Consider the following 20,901-nt stretch of genomic DNA (forward strand, 5'->3'; position numbering starts at 1 on the left):
ATTATTCTTAGTGTTTCTGGAGTGTCAGTGGTTACTTCTCCTTTTTCATTTCTAATTCTGTTGATTTGAGACTTCTCCCTGTTTTTGTTGATGAGTCTGGCTAATGGTTTATCAATTTTGTTTATCTTATCAAAGAGTCAGTCAGCTTACAGTTTTATTGATCTTTGCTATTGTTTCCTTCATTTCTTTTTCATTTATTTTTGATCTAATCTTTATGATTTCTTTCCGTCAGCTAACTTTGGGTTTTTTTTTTGTTGTTGTTCTTCTTTCTCTAATTGTTTTAGGTGTAAGGTTAGGTTTTTTATTTGAGATGTTTCTTGTTTCTTAAGGTAGTATTGTATTGCTATAAACTTCCCTCTTAAAACTGCTTTTGCTGCCTCCCATAGGTTTTGGGTCATCATGTATTCTTTGTTATTTGCTTCTAGGTATTTTTGATTTCCTGTTTGATTTCTTCAGTGATCTCTTGGTTATTAGTTGTATATTGTTAGCCTCCATGTGTTTGTATTTTTTACAGATTTTTTCCTGTAATTGATATCTACTCTCATAGTGTTGTGGTCAGAAAAGATACTTGATATGATTTCGATTTTCTTACATTTACCAAGGGTTGATTTGTGACCCAAGATATGATGTATGCTGGAGAATGTTCCATGAGCACTTGAGAAGAAAGTTTATTCTGTTGTTTTTGGATTGAATGTCCTATAAATATCAATTAAGTCCATCTTGTTTAATTTATCATTTAAAACTTGTGTTTCCTTATTTATTTTCATTTTGGGTGATCTATACATTGATAAAAGTGGGGTGTTAAAGTCCCCTAATATAATTGTGTTACTGTGTTAGCCCCTTATGGCTGTTAGTGCTTGCCTTATGTATTGAGGTACTCCTATGTTGGGTGCCTAAATATTTACAATTCTTATATCTTCTTCTTGGATTGATCCCTTGATCATTATGTATTGTCCTTCTTTGTCTCTTGTAATACTCTTGTTTTAAAGTCTATTTTGTCTGACATGAGACTTGCTACTCCAGCTTTCTTTTGATTTCCATTTGCATGGAATATCTTTTTCCATTCCCTCACTTTCAGTCTCTAAGTGTCCCTAGGTCTGAAATGGGTCGCTTGTAGACAGCATATATACAGGTCTTGTTTTTGTATCCATTCAGCCAGTCTATGTCTTTTGGTTGGAGCATTTAATCCATTTACATTTAAGGTAATTATCAATATGTATGTTCCTATTACCATTTTCTTACTTTTTTTTGGTTTGTTATTGTAGGTCTTTTCCTCCTCTTGTGTTTCCTGCCTAGAGAAGTTCCTTTAGCACTTGTTGTAAAGCTGGTTTTGTGGTGCTGAATTCTCTTAGGTTTTGCTTGTCTGTAAAGTTTTTAATTTCTCCATAAAATCTGAATGAGATCCTTGCTGGGTAGAGTAATCTTTGTTGTAGGTTGTTCCCTTCATCACTTTATATATGTCCTGCCCCTCTCTTCTGGCTTGCAGAGTTTCTGCTGAAAGATAAGCTGTTAACCTTATGGGGATTCCCTTGTGTGTTATTTGTTGTTTTTCTCTTGCTGCTTTAATATTTTTTCTTTGTATTTAATTTTTGATAGTTTGATTAATATGTGTCTTAGCCTGTTTCTCCTTGGATTTATCCTGTATGGGACTCTCTGTGTTTCCTGGACTTGATTAACTATTTCCTTTCCCATATTAGGGAAGTTTTCAACGATAATCTCTTCAAATATTTTCTCAGTCCCTTTCTTTTTCTCTTCTTCTTCTGGGACCCCTATTATTCGAATATTGGTGTGTTTAATATTTTCCCAGAGATCTCTGAGAATGTCCTCAATTCTTTTCATTCTTTTTTTAAATTCTGCTTTGCAGTAGTTATTTCCAGTATTTTATCTTCCAGGTCAGTTATCCGTTTTCTGCCTCAGTTATTCTGCTATTGATCCCCTCTAGAGAATTTTTAATTTCATTTATTGTGTTGTTCATCACTGCTTGTTTGGTCTTTAGTTCTTCTAGGTCCTTGTTAAACAATTCTTGTATTTTCTCCATTGTATTTCTAAGATTTTGGATATCTTTACTATCATTATTCTGAATTCTTTTTCAGGTAGACTGCCTGTTTCCTCTTCAATTATTATGTCTGGTGGGTTTTTACCTTGCTCCTTCATCTGCTGTGTGTTTCTCTGTCTTCTCATTTTGCCTAACTTACTGTGTTTGGGGTCTGCTTTTCACAGGCTGCAGATTTGTAGTTCCCATTGTTTTTGCTGTCTGCCCCCAGTGGTTAAGGTTTTTCAGTGGGTTGTGTAGGCTTCCTGGTGCAGGGGACTAGTGCCTGTGTTCTGGTGGATGAGGCTGGATCTTGTCTTTCGGGTGAGCAGGACCACGTCTTGTGGTGTGTTTTGGGGTGTCTGTGGCCTCATTATGATTTTAGGCAGCCTTTCTGCTCATGGGTGGGGTTGTGTTCCTGTCTTTCTAGTTGTTTGGCATAAGGTGTCCAGCACTGTAGCTTGCTGGTTGTTGAGTGGGTCTTGGCATTGAGGTAGAGATCTCTGGGAGATTTTTGCTATTTGATATTATGTGGAGCTGGGAGGTCTCTTGTGGACCAATGTCCTGAACTTGGCTCTCCCACCTCAGAGGTACAGCCCTGACTCCTGGCTGGAGCACCAAGAGCCTGTCATCCACACCACTCAGAATAAAAAGGAGAAGAAAAAAGAAAGAAGAAGATAAAATAAAATAAAATAAAATATTATTAAAGTAATAATTAGTTATTAAAAATTTTTTTAAAGTAATAAAAAAAAGAAAGAAAGAAGAGAGCAACCAAACCAAAAAACAAATCCACCAATTATAGTAAGCACTAAAAACTATACTAAAAACGAAGAAAAACAAAAAAATACAGGCAGAACCATAGGACAAATGGTAAAAGCAAAGCTATACCGACAAAATCACACAGAGAAGCATACACATACACACTCACAAAAAGTGAAAAAGAAAAAAATATATATATCGTTGCTCCCCAAATCCACCTCCTCAATTTGGTATGATTCCTTGTCTATTCAGGTATTCCACTGATGCAGGGTACATCAAGTTGATTGTGGAGATTTAATCTGCTGCTACTGAGGCTGCTGGGAGAAATTTCCCTTTCTCTTCTTTGTTCGCACAGCTCCTAGGGTTCAGCTTTGGATTTGGCCCTGCCTCTGTGTTTAGGTCGCCTGAGGGCATCTGTTCTTCTTTCAGACAGGATGGGGTTAAAGGAGCAGCTGCTTCGGGGGCTCTGGCTCACTCAGACTGGGGGGAGGGAGGGGTACGGAGTGCGGGGTAAGCCTGCAGCATCGGAGGCCAGAGTGACGTTGCACCAGCCTGAGGTGTATCATGTGTTCTCCCGGGGAAGTTTTCCCTGTATCACTGGACCCTGGCAGTGGCGGGCTGCACAGGTTCCTGGGAGGTGAGGTGTGGAGAGTGACCTGTGCTTGCACACAGGCTTCTTTGTGGCTGCAGCAGCAGCTTTAGCGTCTCATGCCTGTCTCTGGGGGCCGCGCTGATAGCCGCGGCCCGCCTGTCTCTGGAGCTCCTTTAAGCGGCGCTCTTAATCCCCTCTCCTCGCGCACCAGGAAACAAAGAGGCAAGAAAAAGTCTCTTGTCCCTTCGGCAGCTCCAGACTTTTTCCCGGACTCCCTCCTGTCTAGCTGTGGCGCACTAGCCCCCTTCAGGCTGTGTTCACGCAGCCAACCCTAGTCCTCTTCCTGGGATCTGACCTCCGAAGCCTGAGCCCCAGCTCCCAGCCCCCAGCAGACAAGCCTCTTGGGCTAGTGAATTTCTCTGTGTGGGAATCTCTCCGCTTTGCCCTCCACACCCCTGTTGCTGTGCTCTCCTCCATGGCTCTGAAGCTCCTCCGCTCCGCCACCCGCCGTCTCTGCCCATGAAGGGGCTTCCTAGTGTGTGGAAACCTTTCCTCCTTCACAGGTCCCTCCCAGTGGTGTAGGTTCCATCCCTATTCTTTTGTCTCTGTTTTTTCTTTTTTCTTTTGCCCTACCCAGGTACGTGGGGAGTTTCTTGCCTTTTGGGAAGTCTGAGGTCTTCTTCCAGCATTCAGTAGGTGTTCTGTAAGAGTTGTTCCACATGTACATGTATTTCTGATGTATTTGTGGGGAGGAAGGTGATCTCCACATCTTACTCTTCCACCATCTTGAATCTCCTCTCTTGAATTTTTTTAATGTTCCAAATATAATTGACCCATTACCAAGTGTTAAATACATAGGACTTTACTGATTTTGTACTGCTAGTTTTTAAAACATTGAGTGTGATGTACTTCAAAAACCTCAGAATAAATATTTTAAAAGTAGTTAAGGAAAAATAGGGCTTGTTTCAATTTTATTCATAGTTCAACAGATAGGATCACAGTGGAAAAGAAATTAATTGTCTTAACAGTGCCAACCTTTTATAATCCTTGTCCTGTATTCTGGAACTTAATCCCTGAATCTTTTTTCCTGCAATGGTAAGAAGTTTTTATCCAGGCAGCATTTGAATTGCAAAGGGGCATCTTCAGTTCACACCCTCCCACCCCCCATCCCCCATCCCACACCCCACCACCCACTCCCACACTGTGTGTCTTCATCACCAAAGCAGTAGGTGGCTATGTCTGGCTGTTCCCCATGCATAAAACTCTCACAGGTGCAAACCAGCCCACACTATCAGTCCTATTCTACCTCAGAATCTTCCCTCACAAACCTTCACTGTCTCTAGGATGGCTCTGAATATAGAAAAATCACAAGCTCCAGGTTAGCCTGGGATAAAATGAAAGTTCAGACCTTTGAAGTCTGAAAAGAATTCTAATCAACTGGAACCTGATAAGTATTCTGGATACCTCATGCATTTTTGATATTTTCTATCTTGCCACATTTTTAGGAATACATTTTAATAATGTTCAGTAACATTTCCTAAAAGCAAACTTTGCTAGCCTGTGGTCTACTGGAAGTAACATCTATAGCTGTCATTTCAAACTGTGTGAATTGGACAAGGTGTGAAATCTTTGGGGCTTAGTTGTCTCAAAAATGTAGAAAAATAGCTTATCTTTAAAAAGGCAGAAAGCTGAAAAAGTGTGATATAATATATCATACACATACACACATACACACACACACACACACACAGATTTTTATTTCATTCCAAGTCAAAAAATAAAAGGAGGAAAAGGAAACAATACTTCTTCCATTTTCACTTTCTTCCAGGAATAATAATGAGTTTTTTATATACATCATTTCATCTATTGCCTAAAATAACTCTGGGGAGTAGGTATTTTATAAGTAACTAGTTTTAAAGACGTTAAGTAACTTCCCAAAGGTCATCATGATAATAAAGGCAGAATCAAGATTCAACCACGGTCTTTAAGAGTCCAGTGACCTTAGATATTTCACGGATTACTGTTCACAGATTTTATTGATTTTAATCTGTGCTGTACTCTTATGATTTTTGCCATATCTATAAACCATTGGTAGTATTTTAACTTAATTTTTTAAATTAAATTGTCTTATCTTTTTTAATTTAAAATAAATGTATCTTTAAAACTAAACTTTAGTCCATTCCAGTAAATGTAAAACCATGTTATCCTTTTTCATAAGTAAGAAATATATTTTAAATATATGTAATGAAAAGACAAAACTTTTTTTTTTAATTTAGCTTGGTTTTTTTCATATGTTGAAAAATCTTGTGCTCCTTCTTCTCTCTCTCTCTCTCTCTCTCTCTCATTAAAAAATATCCTAGACTATAATAGAGAAATGTCAGAACAAGCATGAGCAGAAATTTTCTCTTTAATGCAATCAGAACTGGAAGAACACTGAGAGGGACAATTGATGATTCAACGTTTTTCATGCATCTTCCCACCTAACAATGTCTTGGGCACCTTCAGCAGTTTGTTTACCACTCTGCGAACGTGGAGCTCAGTTGTGCTGCCCTGCACTTCACGCTTGATGGGATGATGACTGAATGACATTCTGATTGGCCATCACCCTCCTGCAGTCATCTGCCTTGCACAGTTTTCTACTTGAAATTGGCAGAAATTTTGTATGCAAATGACTTGTTAGCTCACATTAGAAAAGTATGTCAAATTTTATAGAATTTGATATGTCTTTTTAATCATGTGCATAGCTTCTCCATTAAAATACCTTGAGTGCACCTCATTCTTCTGGATTTTATCTGTGTGCTAAAAATAAACAATTTTTGCTCCTGTAAAAAATATTCAATATCATCTCTTTAAAAAAATTTTTCTTAACCTTTACTACAAGAAAAACGTTAATATGAATCAAAAGAGTTTGAAATATCATAGTATGTATATGAAAAGTAATAACTGTGAAACCAGTTATTCTCAAATTTTACCCAGAATTTTAAATGGTTTTAAAATTTAAGATACATTTCATTTTCTAATCTTTGGGGCCACATTTGATCTCCATAAATACTGATGCTACAAGCAAAGGACATTTTTCTTTGAACCATCTCTGTAAACATAAATCGAGTAACTATATCTGGAAGTAAATTAGGTTGAAAAAATTCACCCATATAATTGATTTTTTCCCTATGTGAGGTATGGTATTTTCTTATGGTATATTTTCTTGTGGTAAAATTGTTTATTCCTTTTCGTAGTTCAAACGGGTTCAGCCAATGAAATGATTACACTAAAATATTCAATAACTGTTAGCTATTATTATTGCTTTATAGGTATGTAAGCATTGACAGTGTTATAAGAAGAAAAAAATGAGATAGAAGTCCAGTTACAAAATAACATTGTCCATCATCCCCTAAAATAAAATTTATTTAAAGTGTAGTAAGGCTATGTGCAGGTAAACAAGTAAATATTTGTAATTCTTCTTTGTGACTCAGAAGCCAGTCTCCTGTGCTCTTTTACTTGCCTATATTGTTAGCAGCAAAATAGAGAATCTGCAAAATCGTGTCGTAAGTGCCTTCCCTATCAGCTTCCCAGCACTCATCTACCAAAACTCCATTAGACAAAATGTAGCTCCTGAGGCCCGAACAAACCAACAAAATCCTTGGGGACATTCTGTCTAAAACTTCACCTGCACCATTATTTCCCCAGCACCTCCCACCAAGGACGCACATTTTTTAGAGGAAGGTTTTTGTGGAGAGCATGTCATTGCCTACATTCAGACATGGGGCATCTATTCTGTGATGGTTATTTCAAATCAAGTATTTATTTTAATTTGGCCTCCAAGTAAGGGCAACTTAATGCGATTCTGGACTGGATTATTTTTACCACTTCCAATTAGACCCTGGGCAGGTGACTTTCTTTACTTGTGCCTCAGACTTCTCTTCATTAAGATGAGTATTTGTAAAATGCTTCAGAACTCATTTATCATTTCAGATGTACATTGCAAATGTAGGAGATATTATATTTATGGTCCAAGTAATACCACATAGTGCTTATGCAGCAAAAAACTCCAGGGGTAGGTGATAACAGCAGAAAGCCAGGCAGACACAGTGCCCTTTCTCTTTAGCACACAACACAGTTTAGTGATCAATCATGAGCCTTCTGTGGATTTGCAAAGTCAAATCCGATGGTACAGCATTCTGTTCAGGTCCATAAAATGTTACTTTCTAGAGGAATCTAATTATAAAGGAAAAATCTTTTCAAATAAAAGTTTGTTTTCTGATTTGGGGAAAGATTTGTTCACAGAAATTTTCTAGGAAAGAACTCAGCTTATGTTAAATTATTTCATCAATTTATTGAATTAAAATTCTCCCAGCTCTTATTTATCTTTATCCATATCAGAAAGACCATATAACTGATACTATTTCTAAATTCTACATTTTCTTATAATATAAAAAGGAAAACAGAGGTAAGTGAGCTGGTATCCTAAGCTTATTCCAAAAAGTAACTAGCAGTGGATATGACGAAGTCCAATTCCCAATTCCTTCTACATGTTACAATTCTGGGATTTTTTTTTACAATCATAATAATCCAAGGCACTATGACTCTGAAATCTCTCTGAGTCATTCAGGATTTTATTACATCCAGCATAATTTGAGTGCTAAGAGTATTTTGATAATATTCCAAAGCTTAAGATTTTTAAATTAACTGTATTTCTCAAATATACTGATAAAAACAAGGTTTTATTAATACAATAATAGCATAATTATTTCTTTCACTTCACTATTTCACTTGCTCTCTCAGATTAATTTTGCTCAACTTTGAAATTGAAGCTATTTTATTTTCTAATTCTTTGACAGGTGTATACAGTAAATTTAATTAAATTAAATGAGAATTGTTAAATAACCATGAAAATCTTCCGCCAGCTATTCTGAATAGTCATGAATTAACTATACAATTTCCAGTGGCTTTTAAAATTCAGCCTCTAAACCAATCAATTCTAAATCACATTTTCAGTTATATATAAAGTAATTTTTAAAATATTTCTTCTTGTGGTGCCAAAACTAATTACCCAAAGAACTGTAGAAAGCAGTAAAATGTGTAAAATTTCAAAGTTCATAATAATCTCGGCATTAATCAGCATTTGGCTTCTAGCACTGGAATTAATTTAAGCAATTTGGAATATTATCTTGAAATTATCATTATCTTTACCAGCCCTGGGAGTAGCTAATGGTTGTTAGACACTGTATAATTAGCATGAGAAATCAGAAATCGATGTATGATCAAATACAAGTTATGTGCCAAATAAAATTACTGTAATTTATCAATTCAGCTACTCAAATATGATTGTCAGTGAGCCCAAAACACTCAAAGCACAATTATAATTAACTTCAGAAAGTATCAGGGAACAGTCTGGGAAAAATTAAAAGAAATGTTTTAATACTTTGTATAACAGAACATTCAAGCTCTGGTAAATCATATAATTTAGCAATTATTTTTCAGTAGTAAATTAATTAAATTTTTACACAGACTTTTTAAATAATAAAACTTGTAACCCACATTAGATAATTTTACTCTGAAGTTAAATGTTCTTTTTTCTTAATCAAATGTATTTTTACAACATAAAATGTCTCCTTTAGACAGAGGCCTAAGTTCCCTAGTGGCCTAGTGGTTAGGATTCGGTGCTCTCCTTTAGACAGATACCTAAAGCAAGTTTTTAATTTAAATGATTTTGAATTAATTCAAGACAGAACTTAAAAAAAAAAATCTAGAGAAAGGCAGGTGGGAGGTTATATGCAAATCCTAGTACTTTCCCAGTAATTCCATCTCTTTTGTCCCACTCAGCATAGGAGCACCAGTGTATTTTCACATCCCAGTTGAGATCACCTATGCTAAAATTAATGATGTGCCCAGTCTGCCTGCTTACTGTCCTTACAACTGGGCAGAATAGAATAATAGAGAAAGCACTGGTCTTAAATAAAGCAGCCTGGGTTTGATTTAGTCAAGACAATCACTATCTGATCCAAGGATTTGTGACTGATATGAGGATGATTCTTGCCCAACAACCTACCTCAATGGTTTCTCATAAAAATCAAATGGGAATATATATATAAAGTATTTTATAAACTTTCACACAATATACAAATAAAAGTTACTATTGATGCTTGTGGCCCATACCCACAGTGTTAACCCAGTCCCAGATTCTAAGAATAGTCCAAACCCAATCTCTACTTGGGCAAATTAAGGGAGTCTTAGCTAAGTAATTCAGATGCTTCAGACTGTAAGACATTCTTGTTGTCTCTCTTACTGTAAACTTATTAGTTTCTCTAGGTTTATTCTAACAACTGGATCCTTCCTTATTCCTGGGAACAAATGGGGTCCCAAAATATAAATGAATAAGTGAATCAAAACAAGAAAATCTTATTCTTCAGATTCCTGCTCTAATGTTCTGTCTAATACCAGTTCACCTCCCCCTGGAGTTGGTCTCTGCCTTCCTCTCTCTTACTATCTTTGGAGAAATGACCTGAATCCATGTCCCATAGACGGGAATCTCCTGGTACTTCTATACCTCTCAAATTCTGTCTGACTGTCTGATTTGTTACCACACTCTAGGTTTTGTCTCAATATATTGTTCAGCCAATTAGCAGATTTAGACTCAACGAAGCAAATTCTCTTCTAACCACTATTATCTACAAATGGAGCAAGATTCCTTGTGAGGTAAAGAGTTCTGTATCCCCCTAAGCTAGTCAAGGCAAAGCTATGTACCCACCAGCAATGGAAAGCCCTGCTGCTTTGGTTGAGAGGTTAGACAATATCATTCTATAATCCTAGGTAACCTGCTTAACTCTTCTGTTACTCTGATTTGCTAATGCTTCTGGAATGACAATAGAGAGGACAATGTACACCTTCTGACATTGTTGTTCTTTACCACACTAAACAAATTGTTCCTATGATGAATCCAAAAGAGAAGATACTATTCCCCTCTTATTTGAATATTATTTGTGATTTCAGTTAAATGAAATGTGCTATAGAAACACAAATGATCTGTGTGTTTAGATGTAAAGACTATTACTGCACTAATGTATTTGTTAGAGATAGTAGTAATTAGATACAAAAATGATGTAATTAACTCTGAAAATAATTTTTTTAATCACATATAGTAAGCCATGTCCCAAACCAAATATCCATAAAGAATATGGCATTTCTAATTGTAATTTTACATTACCAAGCTATTTTCAGTTCAATATAGAAAACTCTTTATATTGTATCTATACCATCAATGTCATAAACTAAAACGTGAATGTCAGAAGTTTAGCAGTCACTTTATAATATTTGTAGGAACACAATTTATTTGAATTTGGTAAATAAAGTTAAATTAACATTAATTTTGTTTTCTTTTTCCTTTTACTTTTATGGTGGTTTTATAATATTGTTTTGTATTTTCCTTCATTTTATGAGAGGACATCAAACATCTGAACATTACTTATGTAGTAAATCCAATGATGCTATAGAAAATGACTGATTTTCCCAGTCTTTACATCTTTCCATTTGGTTATGGAATAACAAAGCCTAATGATTTGGATATTTGTGATCCAATATAGTATAAATAGCTAGGGTTTTGTCTCTTGGTCATGAGAGACAGATGGAGAATAAGATAAAGACATGGGAATAATGGGCAGAATAATGGGTGTGGATTATAAAACTGAACTGTTAGGAATCAGAGGGAAAAATAAGTAAGGAGAGAGAAAATGGGATGGAGATAGGAAAGAAGCAGTAAGAGTGACCAGGTAGCACGTCCAGAAGACAGTTGGCCAGTGGAGTCATAACTTGCCAAAAATCACTATAGTTAATGTGCACTACAGATTGGGTCATAAGTTGCACCCAACTTAAATAAGTTTGATGGTATTTAGGACAACTGAGGCCAGAGAACTCCCACCAAAATAACTATACAAGCTAGTAAATTAAACATCCCTAGTTCCACGGATTCTGATAAAAGACAGGAGACTCCTGAAAAAAAAGACTCTGCTACTCACCGCAAGAGAATACAAGTATCAGGATAGCTGCACTGGTTTCTTTGACCCAAGACCCACGTCAGAGATGGAAGGCCAGGTAGAGTTTGCATGCACCGCAGGAGAGAGACCTTGAGTTTAGGAGATCCAATTTCCTAACAAGCAGTAATCAAACCTGTTCTTTGTCCAGAGGGAAACAAGATTTATTGCAGAACTATGTGATACGTTCCTGAGTACAGTCCTCAGTTCTCAGGATTGCCAGCCAAATAAATAATCCTGAGAAGTGGGCTTTGAGAAAGAATAGTTAGTTTTGTGATGTTAGCACACTCAGCAAGACATGTAGGAATGTGAGCGGCCCACAAGGAATGCCTCTCAACAGTGAAACAAAGTGGTTCTCAAAGAGCAGGATGCCCAGATTAGCATCACTCACAGCCTTAAAAGAAATGCAATTTCTTGGGCCTCATTTCAGACCTAGTTGTCTTAGACCATTCAGGCTACTATAACAATAGACCACAGACTGGGTGGCTTATCAACAACAAACATTTATTTTTCACGGTTCTGGAGGCTGGGAAGTCCAAGATCACAGCATCGACAGGTTTGGTGTCTGGTGAGAGCCCACTTCTTAGTTCATAGACTGATGTCTTTTCACCGTGTCCACACATTGCAGAAAGGGTGATGAAGCTCTGGGAGGAAAAGCTTCCTCTTTTCTAAGGACACTAATCCAATTTTTGAGGATTCTATCTCATGATCAAATAATTTCCCCAAAGCCCTACCTCCTAATATGATCACATTGGGCATTAGAATTTCAACATACAAATTTGGAGAAGACACAACATTCAGCCCACAACACTAGAAAAACAAATTCAGCAATCTGGTTTAACAAATCCACTCAGTAATTCTGAGACCCACTAAAGTTTGAGAACCAACAGTGTAATGAAAAGAATTCTTGATAGCAGTCAGGATCCCAGAACTAGTCAAGGCTTCGACCAACTACCTGAACATGTTACTCAGCTTGTCTGTGCCTTAGTATCTTCACCTATAGCAGGAAGAGATAATTTTTTTTCTTAACTGGGGTATAGTTGTTTTACAATGTTGTGTTAGTTCCTACTGTACAGTGGAGTTCCCTGTGCTATAAAGCAGGTTCTCATTAGTTATCTATTTTATACATATTAGTGTATATATGTCAATCCCAATCTCCCAATTCATCCCACCCCCCTTTCCCCCTTGGTGTCCATATGTTTGTTCTCTACAACTGTGTCTCTATTGCTGCCTTGTAAACTGGTTCATCTGTACCATTTTTCTAGATTCCACATATATGCGTTAATATATGACATTTGTTTTTCTCTTTGTGACTTACTTCACTCTGTATGACAGTCTCTAGGTCCATCCACATCTCTACAAATGACCCGATTCCTTTCCGTTTTATGGCTAACATTCCATTGTATATATGTACCACATCTTCTTTGTCCATTCGTCTGTCAATGGGAACTTAGGTTGCTTCCATGACCTGGTTATTGTAAATAGTGCTGCAATGAACATTGGGGTGCATGTGTCTTTTTGAATTATTCCTTATTGCTCATATTTGTTGAAGTCCTCTATTCCTTGTCATGTAGCTTTATCAATATTGCCTGACCTTGAAATGCACATGGCAAGCATTGGTAAAACCAGGAGAGATCAGCTGGCAAAGCAGCTCCACAAGGTCTCATTACCATCCTCCACAGTCCATAGCCTGGGGCTAGCCGCCCAGGCTCCCAGAACTTCTTTGACAGCAGGCTGGGACAGGAACAGTACCTCAGACAAATGTTAACCAATCTGGAATAGGCTGGCCAATCAACCCAGAAGATCCGTTTATGCATTTATAGGGAGACTAACTGAAAGAGAGGCTAGCCCAATGTTCTCTGGCCTGAGCATTCTCTTCCAGTAAAGCAAGCTGCTCAGAATTGTAATCAGAAGTTCTACTTGGAAAACATGGATTTAGAACAGAGTGTTGATCAAATGTTCTTAGTCTGCCTGATGTGTCCGTGTCTGTAATAGGAATATACCTGTCATTACGGGCCAAGTACATTTCCAGGGTCTGGCCACCTTCTCCTGTGGACAGCCCCTGAATGGCACAGCCAAACTGCCCTCTGAAACTTTCCTGTTTTTCTGTGCTTGCAGTGCCAAACAAGTCTCTCTCAGATCAACACATTTTTTTCCTTTGGCTGATTTAATAATCTTCAGTTATGTTCTAATCAAGTCTCAAAGACCCTAAAATCTTCAGCCTGTCTTAAGTGACATTGCATATTCTCTGCCCTGATCACTTCAGTTTTGATCTTCAAGTTATAGTCTCAGAAGACAATTTGATCATCTTATTTCCAAATTTCTGGCTGGTTACTACACTTTTGTTTTCTCCTCTGTTTTCCGCACCCTCCTTCCCTAAATGGTCATCACCCTAGTAAAACTGCACTCCTTCTCAGGTGGGACTCGAACCAGCCAAAACTCAGACTGGGACTTGAACCCATGATCCCTGATTTAGGAGGGGACTCAAACCCACTGTCTTTTCATTGAAACTGCTCATCTGGTGTCAGGATTTACTGAAGCTCAGGTTATTTTGTGTCAGTGCAGAAAGAATTCAGTGAGAAGCAAAGTCGCAGGCAAAGAGTGAGTTTATTAACATAGGATGCTTGTGAGAAATACAAGTGGGCAGGTGGTAGAGGCTCTGCCTCAAGGACTGAGAGGACTTTATTTTCATAAACAAAAGTGGGGAGGGGGAGAAGATCACCTTCTTCCACATTCTTAGGCAGACATCTATGCTTCCATCATTAGTTCCTCCTTTGACCCTATGTGGTTTAACTGGGACTATCGTGGCACTATTTAAATCATATGTATATTATTAGCAAAAGGATGGTAACATATACTATTAATAAAATATGGTAATTCATCTCAGGTTTCGGTATCATGTCCCCTTTCACCTATATTTCTGTCTTGACTACATGCAGAAGTGCTACTCTTCAAGAACTATTAACTGTCTGACATCATGTAACAAGATTAAGACTCCATATCTATTGTCTTGTGTTTTAACTATCAGGGTTTGTGGCTTGAGTGTGTCCAGTGCTTGGATGTACCTGGTCTTCCTTCAAGGTAGTATAGATTGTTGCTAGGTTACTGGATTCTTTCCTTGAGTGGTCATTAGCTTATAACAGTCTCCCAAACTCCCTTAAAATTCCCTTTCTATCTTGAATCCCCTAGTGGGATTTCTAAACTGACTATTTAGTTATCCTACTCTACCCCTATCACCAGGATTGGAGACTATCAGCCTCCAAGAATCACATAGTAGAGCAGCTGCCTTCATTTGTACCATTCCAGTGAGTTACTGCCCTCTTGGTTTTCATTCCATTATGGATTTTCTGATGTGATTCTTTCGTCTTACAGTATAATGCAATTTTGGCCCCAAGAGATTATTAATAGAAGGTAAGTTTTAATTTATAATGAACAGTCGCTCCTGGGAATCTACTTATGTTATTTAGAAATTTGAATTGAATTGAATTGGATCTCATTTGTAATAAGGGATTTGTAAAAACCAAATATATTCACATTGTCTATAAAAAGTGAATGGCTGAATAATTACTCAATAAACATAATTAGTGGTGACAACAAATATAGATTATTCTCGTTCATGAGACTTGCTTTTCCATAAAATGTTATATAGCTTGCATTACCCACATATTTTCATTTACTTTTTTTGCTCTGTAGATGCTATTTAGAAATATAGATTACTATATTTATTTATTAGTTATAAGTCTCAAATAGAAAAAAGATAACCAGAAGCATTTTTGACATGAAAGAAAGAATATTTCTTTAAAAGTATTATGCTTTTTTTTGGTAAAACTCTAAATAAGGTGTATTTATTCAATATATTTCTGTACTTATTTTATTTCAAATATATTACTGCATGAGGTTTAAAATTAAATGTGCTTTCCCTGTAGATTAATACTATCCTTTTCATCTTTGTCAAATAGAAGTAAATTGTTTGGTTCAATATAAACTAAGCCCATTTGAATGGCTCTTCTTTGTTGTTTTTCAGAAATAGGAGAGATTGAGAGTTGAAAAAGAATTCATCATCAGGAGAATTTATTTTAAAAGCATCCAAGCTCCTATACAGCCAGCAGATAAATTACCCACTAGTCAAGAGAAGGAAAGCACAATTAATTTCACATTATACTAAACCAATCAGCTCCTTAAGCGGCTGTCTTTTTTGAGAAAAAGCAGCAAGAATGTCATAGTTGTTCCTTCCTCCCATGCCTTTAGAAGCAAACAGCTAGTCTTTTCTCAGACTACAAATTCTATGGAAAGCAGGGTGAATATATATATATATATATATATTTTTAAATAAATTTATTTATGTATTTTTGGCTGCGTGGGTCTTCGTTGCTGTGCGTGGGCTTTCTTTAGTTGCGACAAGCGGGGGCTACTCTTCGATGCGGTGCACGTACTTCTCATTGAGGTGGCTTCTCTTGTTCTGGAGCACGGGCTCTAGGCACGTGGGCTTCAGTAGCTGTGGCACGTAGGCTCAGTAGTTGTGGCACACGGGCTTAGTGCTCCGCTGCATGTTGGATCTTCCCAGACCAGGGATTGAACCTGTATCCCTTGCATTGGCAGGTGGATTCTTAACCACTGTGCCACCAGGGAAGTCCCAGGGTGAATATATTTTGTTGTTTTTAGATAAGGAGAATTATATTCATGACTTGTATCCATATTTTACAGTGCAAAGTTAATGAAGCTTTTGTCTTGTACTAGTGACAGGCAAATGCTTTGAAGTTTTATGACAAGGAAGTAAGACTTCAATAAATTATTTCCAAACCTACCTTTCTTCTTTCCAGGATAATTATTTTTATGTAATCATTTACCATCAAGGAATAAAGGAAGGGTTGAGGAGAAATCATGCTGTGGTAATGGAATATGCACAAAAAATCTGCAGGCTGCAGAAGGCTTAACAAAATGGATTGTTGCTAAACAACTGTTCATTACGTTTTTTGAGACCAGCAGGATGGTGTAAGAATATACTAAATTAATGTCATCTGCCATCACTTAACCTGAAGAAACACAATGATTAGTAAACTTTACATACACAGCTGCTGCAGCATTTTAAGCATCTTCCATATGTAATAAGAAAGTGATCAATGGAGGCCTTGGAGGAAAGAGTGCAATGCGAGCATATAAAGAGCCTCGGTTCCTTCCTGCACACAGGTGTTATCCATCAAAACCCCCAAACCACAATGCCTTGTGTCTGCATGTCAGTATCATTCTATAGGTTAAGTTTAATTCTCTTTATTAAGGTATTCATTTCGCATTGATAAGGGATGATTTTTGGTATGCGCATACAGGAAATGTACAAAATCTCCTTTACGCCATGCAAAAAGTAGCACACTGACTTTGAACCGTTAAGTTCAAGACTTTGTGCTTTAAAGATTAATTTACTCTTCCCACGTACATGCACACAGCCTGGAACTACATAAAGAACACAAATAATAACGTTTTCATTTTAAAAAATACATATATGTTTGATCAGTAAGGATATAATATAGATTGCATGAGGAAGAAGAGAGGAAGAAGAAAAAGAAAGAGGGACTGAGGGAGAGAAGCAAAAAGTGAAAGAGAGAGAAAGAATATCAAAATATCAAAATGTACTTAGGCCTCACCCATGAAATTTTCTTTCCTGGGGATATAAGTTTTTGAATGCTTTGACTGGAGAAAAGACTATTAAGGGTATATATTTTGTTATTTTTAGTTGTTTGATTTATGAAAGCTTTTAATCAAAATTGTTAGGCATTTATTAGTAGGATTATATTTATAAGTAGAGCAAGTTTTACAAAAGTACTTCTAAGAGTCCTTTGAAAAATGATTGTCCCTGATTAGTTAATTCAATGTTGTAAATGACATTTGTAAATTTTTACATATTATATATCATGTTTTTAAGTACTTCATTTGTCTGGTTTAACAAATAAAATCTTTCTGAGAATGAGATAATTCTTAAAATCTAGTAAGTTAAATGTATCAATATGATGGCCTAAAGTTTTCTTAGACTTTCTAATATCACACATGAACATAAGATGTGGATGTAAGATTTCAGATCACAAAACTGCAATCTTATTTCTCAATTTTTAGTTGCATATTCTAAGCTGAAATCATAAGACTGTCACATTAATAGAGTAAATTATCTGAAATAACATGTGTTTACAGTACCAAATGTTCACAGATTTCTTAACACAAAAATATTATTACTATGATTTCTGTTCTTGTAAACATTTTATGTTCAACTCTAAATCTTCCTAGAATTAAAAGATATGTACTCACTAAGGAAGATGACATCCAGTTAACTAAAATTATTGAGGCGTACATCTATTCTTGAGTGTGAAAGTTGCACACCCATGAAGGAAGAGAAAATACCATCCAGGTTCACTGAGTCCCTTTCAACTGTGATCTTGGTAGGACATGTGACGTGAAGCTGCAGACATCCAGAGCAACTCTCACCACCTCAACTGCCATACCAGTCTTTTTTATAAGCTCTATATCACAGGCCTCAAAACTTTAATAAAGGGTCAAGTTACCTAATTCTCTGGCTACTCATAGGAGTCAGCAACTATTGGAAAGGGTAGCCTGTACCTATGGTCTGTCAGCCCTCACTCAGCCACATAAGAATGGGCCTTGGGTCTGGAATACTTTCTTACTGAGAAATAAAGAGCCCACGCAGTCAGTCTTACAGCCTTGTATGGAAACACTTTCCCTGTTTTCAGCTAAATAAGTGTTCCTTTGTCCTGCTTAAATGTGTACGTCAGTGGTCCTCAGACACACCTCCATCTTCTAGTATTTCAAACTCCATGAGAGTGGGTTCCAGGTCCTTCTACAGTAGCAACAGGGGTAGTCATAGACCAATTGCCCTCCATCTGCTGCCAGGGAGACTCGCTATCTATAGGGACCAGCACACACTATTAGAGCTGTAAAGTGTCATTCCATCCAACGCTTGACTGTGTTAGGTTTTCCTTGACAACTTTGATACCAAAATACAAAGACAAAAATGTTTGTAGTTCTCCCCTGGGATTGATAACCAGGAACACTGCAAGGTATTCTGCTCCCCCAATATTGATAACTGGTGCACTATGTTCTTCTCAGCAGCAACTCCCATCCAAATTGATTTGCTTGTCTTTGGTTCATAAGACATACACATAGGTTTCCCATCTAACCGCAAAAGACCTTTGAAGTTGACGGATAATAGGTGTAATTATATTTTTTACCTAAATAGAAAGACCTTGAACTTAATAGGATTCTAGGATAAATAAATGCCTTTTTCCACTAATCTAAATAAACTTGCATTATTTTATCTTCATATTCATATTCAATTTCTCAATTCAGTTCTTCAACCAATGGAATTTTGACTCTTATATGGTGTTTTCTGGCTCATGGTTGCACCATGAGTCTTCCACTGTCCTTCCTGTTTCTAGCTTTCTTCTTTTGCAACCAAGGTTGTGTAACTCAGATCAGAGCCCTGTACTGGCTTTTTCTCTTATCCCGGGTACGTAAGGCTTAGGAGTGCACTGTTCAAAGCCTTTTCCAGGGGAAAAACATCCTATTTTTCCTAATATCCATATCCTATGTTCACTCTTTAGGGGCAGCAAAGATTCATGAGCAGCCCAAATCTCTTTCCCTAGCCTAGAACTTCAAGTGGTTCTCTTCTGACCTGGACAAGAACTCAGGTTGAAAAATAATTGTTGATCTCAGTCAGTAAATTAGCTGGATTTTAAAAAATCTATCACGCTATAAATATAAACAATTTTAGTGTTGTGTACAACAAAGGATCTGAGAACTTAAGGTTCACAAAAGTATTTGTCCTAAAGACTTAAGACTTGTTTTATCCTTCTCCTAATTAAGCCTTAATTTCCAACTTATTTATTTATGCATGCTGTCAGCAATGAAACATAAATCTCTATATTTTAAAATACTTTTTTCTTTTCTCAGTTTCTACAGATAAAGTGATTTGAAGTAATGAATGATGCCATGAAAGCAGAAAAGAAACTGTGACAACACCCAGAAATGTGAAAGGAGGCTTCTTACTGCATAACAGTATCTTTGGTTCAATTTATAAAAACCCAAATAAAATGGACAGTATTGTTCAATTTTAGAAATTCCATTTCTTCTATGTTCTAAGCTGTATAATTGTCAGGTTTTTATGGTTTAGATTGTAAATGTGTTTTTTCCCTTTGCTAATTATGTTTTTTTTTTTTAAGTCTTAAAATGTGGAGGACATTTATGAATGGTAAGGGAGACACTGTATACAAATGTATATTTGTAAAAGCTATTTTTATGATTAGCATGTTTTACTGTTGGTCATATATAAAAGTCAGGTGATATTGCAATTATACACTTAACACTTATTTCCAACAATGTCATGTAAGAAAAGATGCATTGTATGCTAGTTTTTATAATTTATTTTTAAGTTATAGTTTAAAGTACTTCAGATCATAAGGATAAAATACTTGAAAAGTTTTATTTCTGCCCTCAATAAGCACCATTTTTATTAATAAATACTGCAAATATTTCAGATGTAATTCAATAGCTAAAGGACTGTTGGTTTGACCTGTGATTAAATTGAGCATTCTCTGCTTGACTGAACTGAAATGACCCAATTATTACCCAATATTTCAGTCTGGGTAGGAGATCCCATGGACAGGTTTTAATGCCAATACAGGTGAGAACTAGATTGGCAGGGATGATTGCTTTGTCTTTGGATCCAAAAGTTCAAATTAGTACATACATCACTTCAGTTCATCTCCTATTACTAGGAACTCTCCATTCCCTGGTATTGCAAGTGTTTTCCAGATGCCCTTAGCCATTGTCTTGTGCTGTGGAAATGGAAGAAACCATCTTCACAGACTGTAGGAGAATTCAGCATATAATTTCTTAATAAATACTGTTTCTTTTAAAACAAAGTTGGTGTGTATATTTCTTTTGGGGTGCACTTACTTTTAATACTTGGTTTGAATTTTTGAGTAACTTGTAATGCCACAAAATCAATGCAACAATGAAAGTAGCATAACTTTATTAATATGCATATTATATGTTCTTTATGCCTTCACTTTTCATGGAATGACTTGTATTCTGGAACATATTAATTTGTCATGTAATTGAAAGTCAGATGGCCCTCAATCCATGAAAGAAGGCACACTATGGTTTATATTTCTAGAAGGCATATTTTTTTACTCCAAATATAGAATTTTAAGAAAATATTTCAGGATAGAAAACAAAACTACCTGAACATAGGTATTTATGCTCTGCCCAGCTAAAACTCTGCACTAAATGACTGCCAGCTCCTCATTAAAGAACAGAGAGAAAACATTTAGCATCACCAAGAGCACTTTGTGGATTTAAAGCCACCTTTTTTCAAAGAAATTGAGGGTCTAAAATCAGCTTTGTATGTTTTCTCTTATTTTTCTAGTTTAATTCCTTTAAGGTGATTTATCTTCTTTCTCTATGACTTTCAAATATAAGCTAATGAA

General features: G+C 36.4%; 1 protein-coding gene across 1 annotated transcript in view; it reads left to right on the forward strand.

The window, feature by feature from the left end:
* RALYL (RALY RNA binding protein like) overlaps window positions 1–19,490 on the forward strand; it is an 867,550-nt gene extending 848,060 nt beyond the window's left edge. The window contains exon 9 of the mRNA XM_061172229.1: window positions 19,364–19,490. Coding sequence (XP_061028212.1) covers window positions 19,364–19,381 — 18 coding nt within the window. The 3' untranslated portion in view covers window positions 19,382–19,490. The remainder of the gene's footprint in view (window positions 1–19,363) is intronic.
* Window positions 19,491–20,901: the final 1,411 nt, after the last annotated feature.

Source organism: Eubalaena glacialis, chromosome 17 (genome assembly GCF_028564815.1).
Source record: "Eubalaena glacialis isolate mEubGla1 chromosome 17, mEubGla1.1.hap2.+ XY, whole genome shotgun sequence".
NCBI lineage: Eukaryota > Metazoa > Chordata > Mammalia > Artiodactyla > Balaenidae > Eubalaena > Eubalaena glacialis.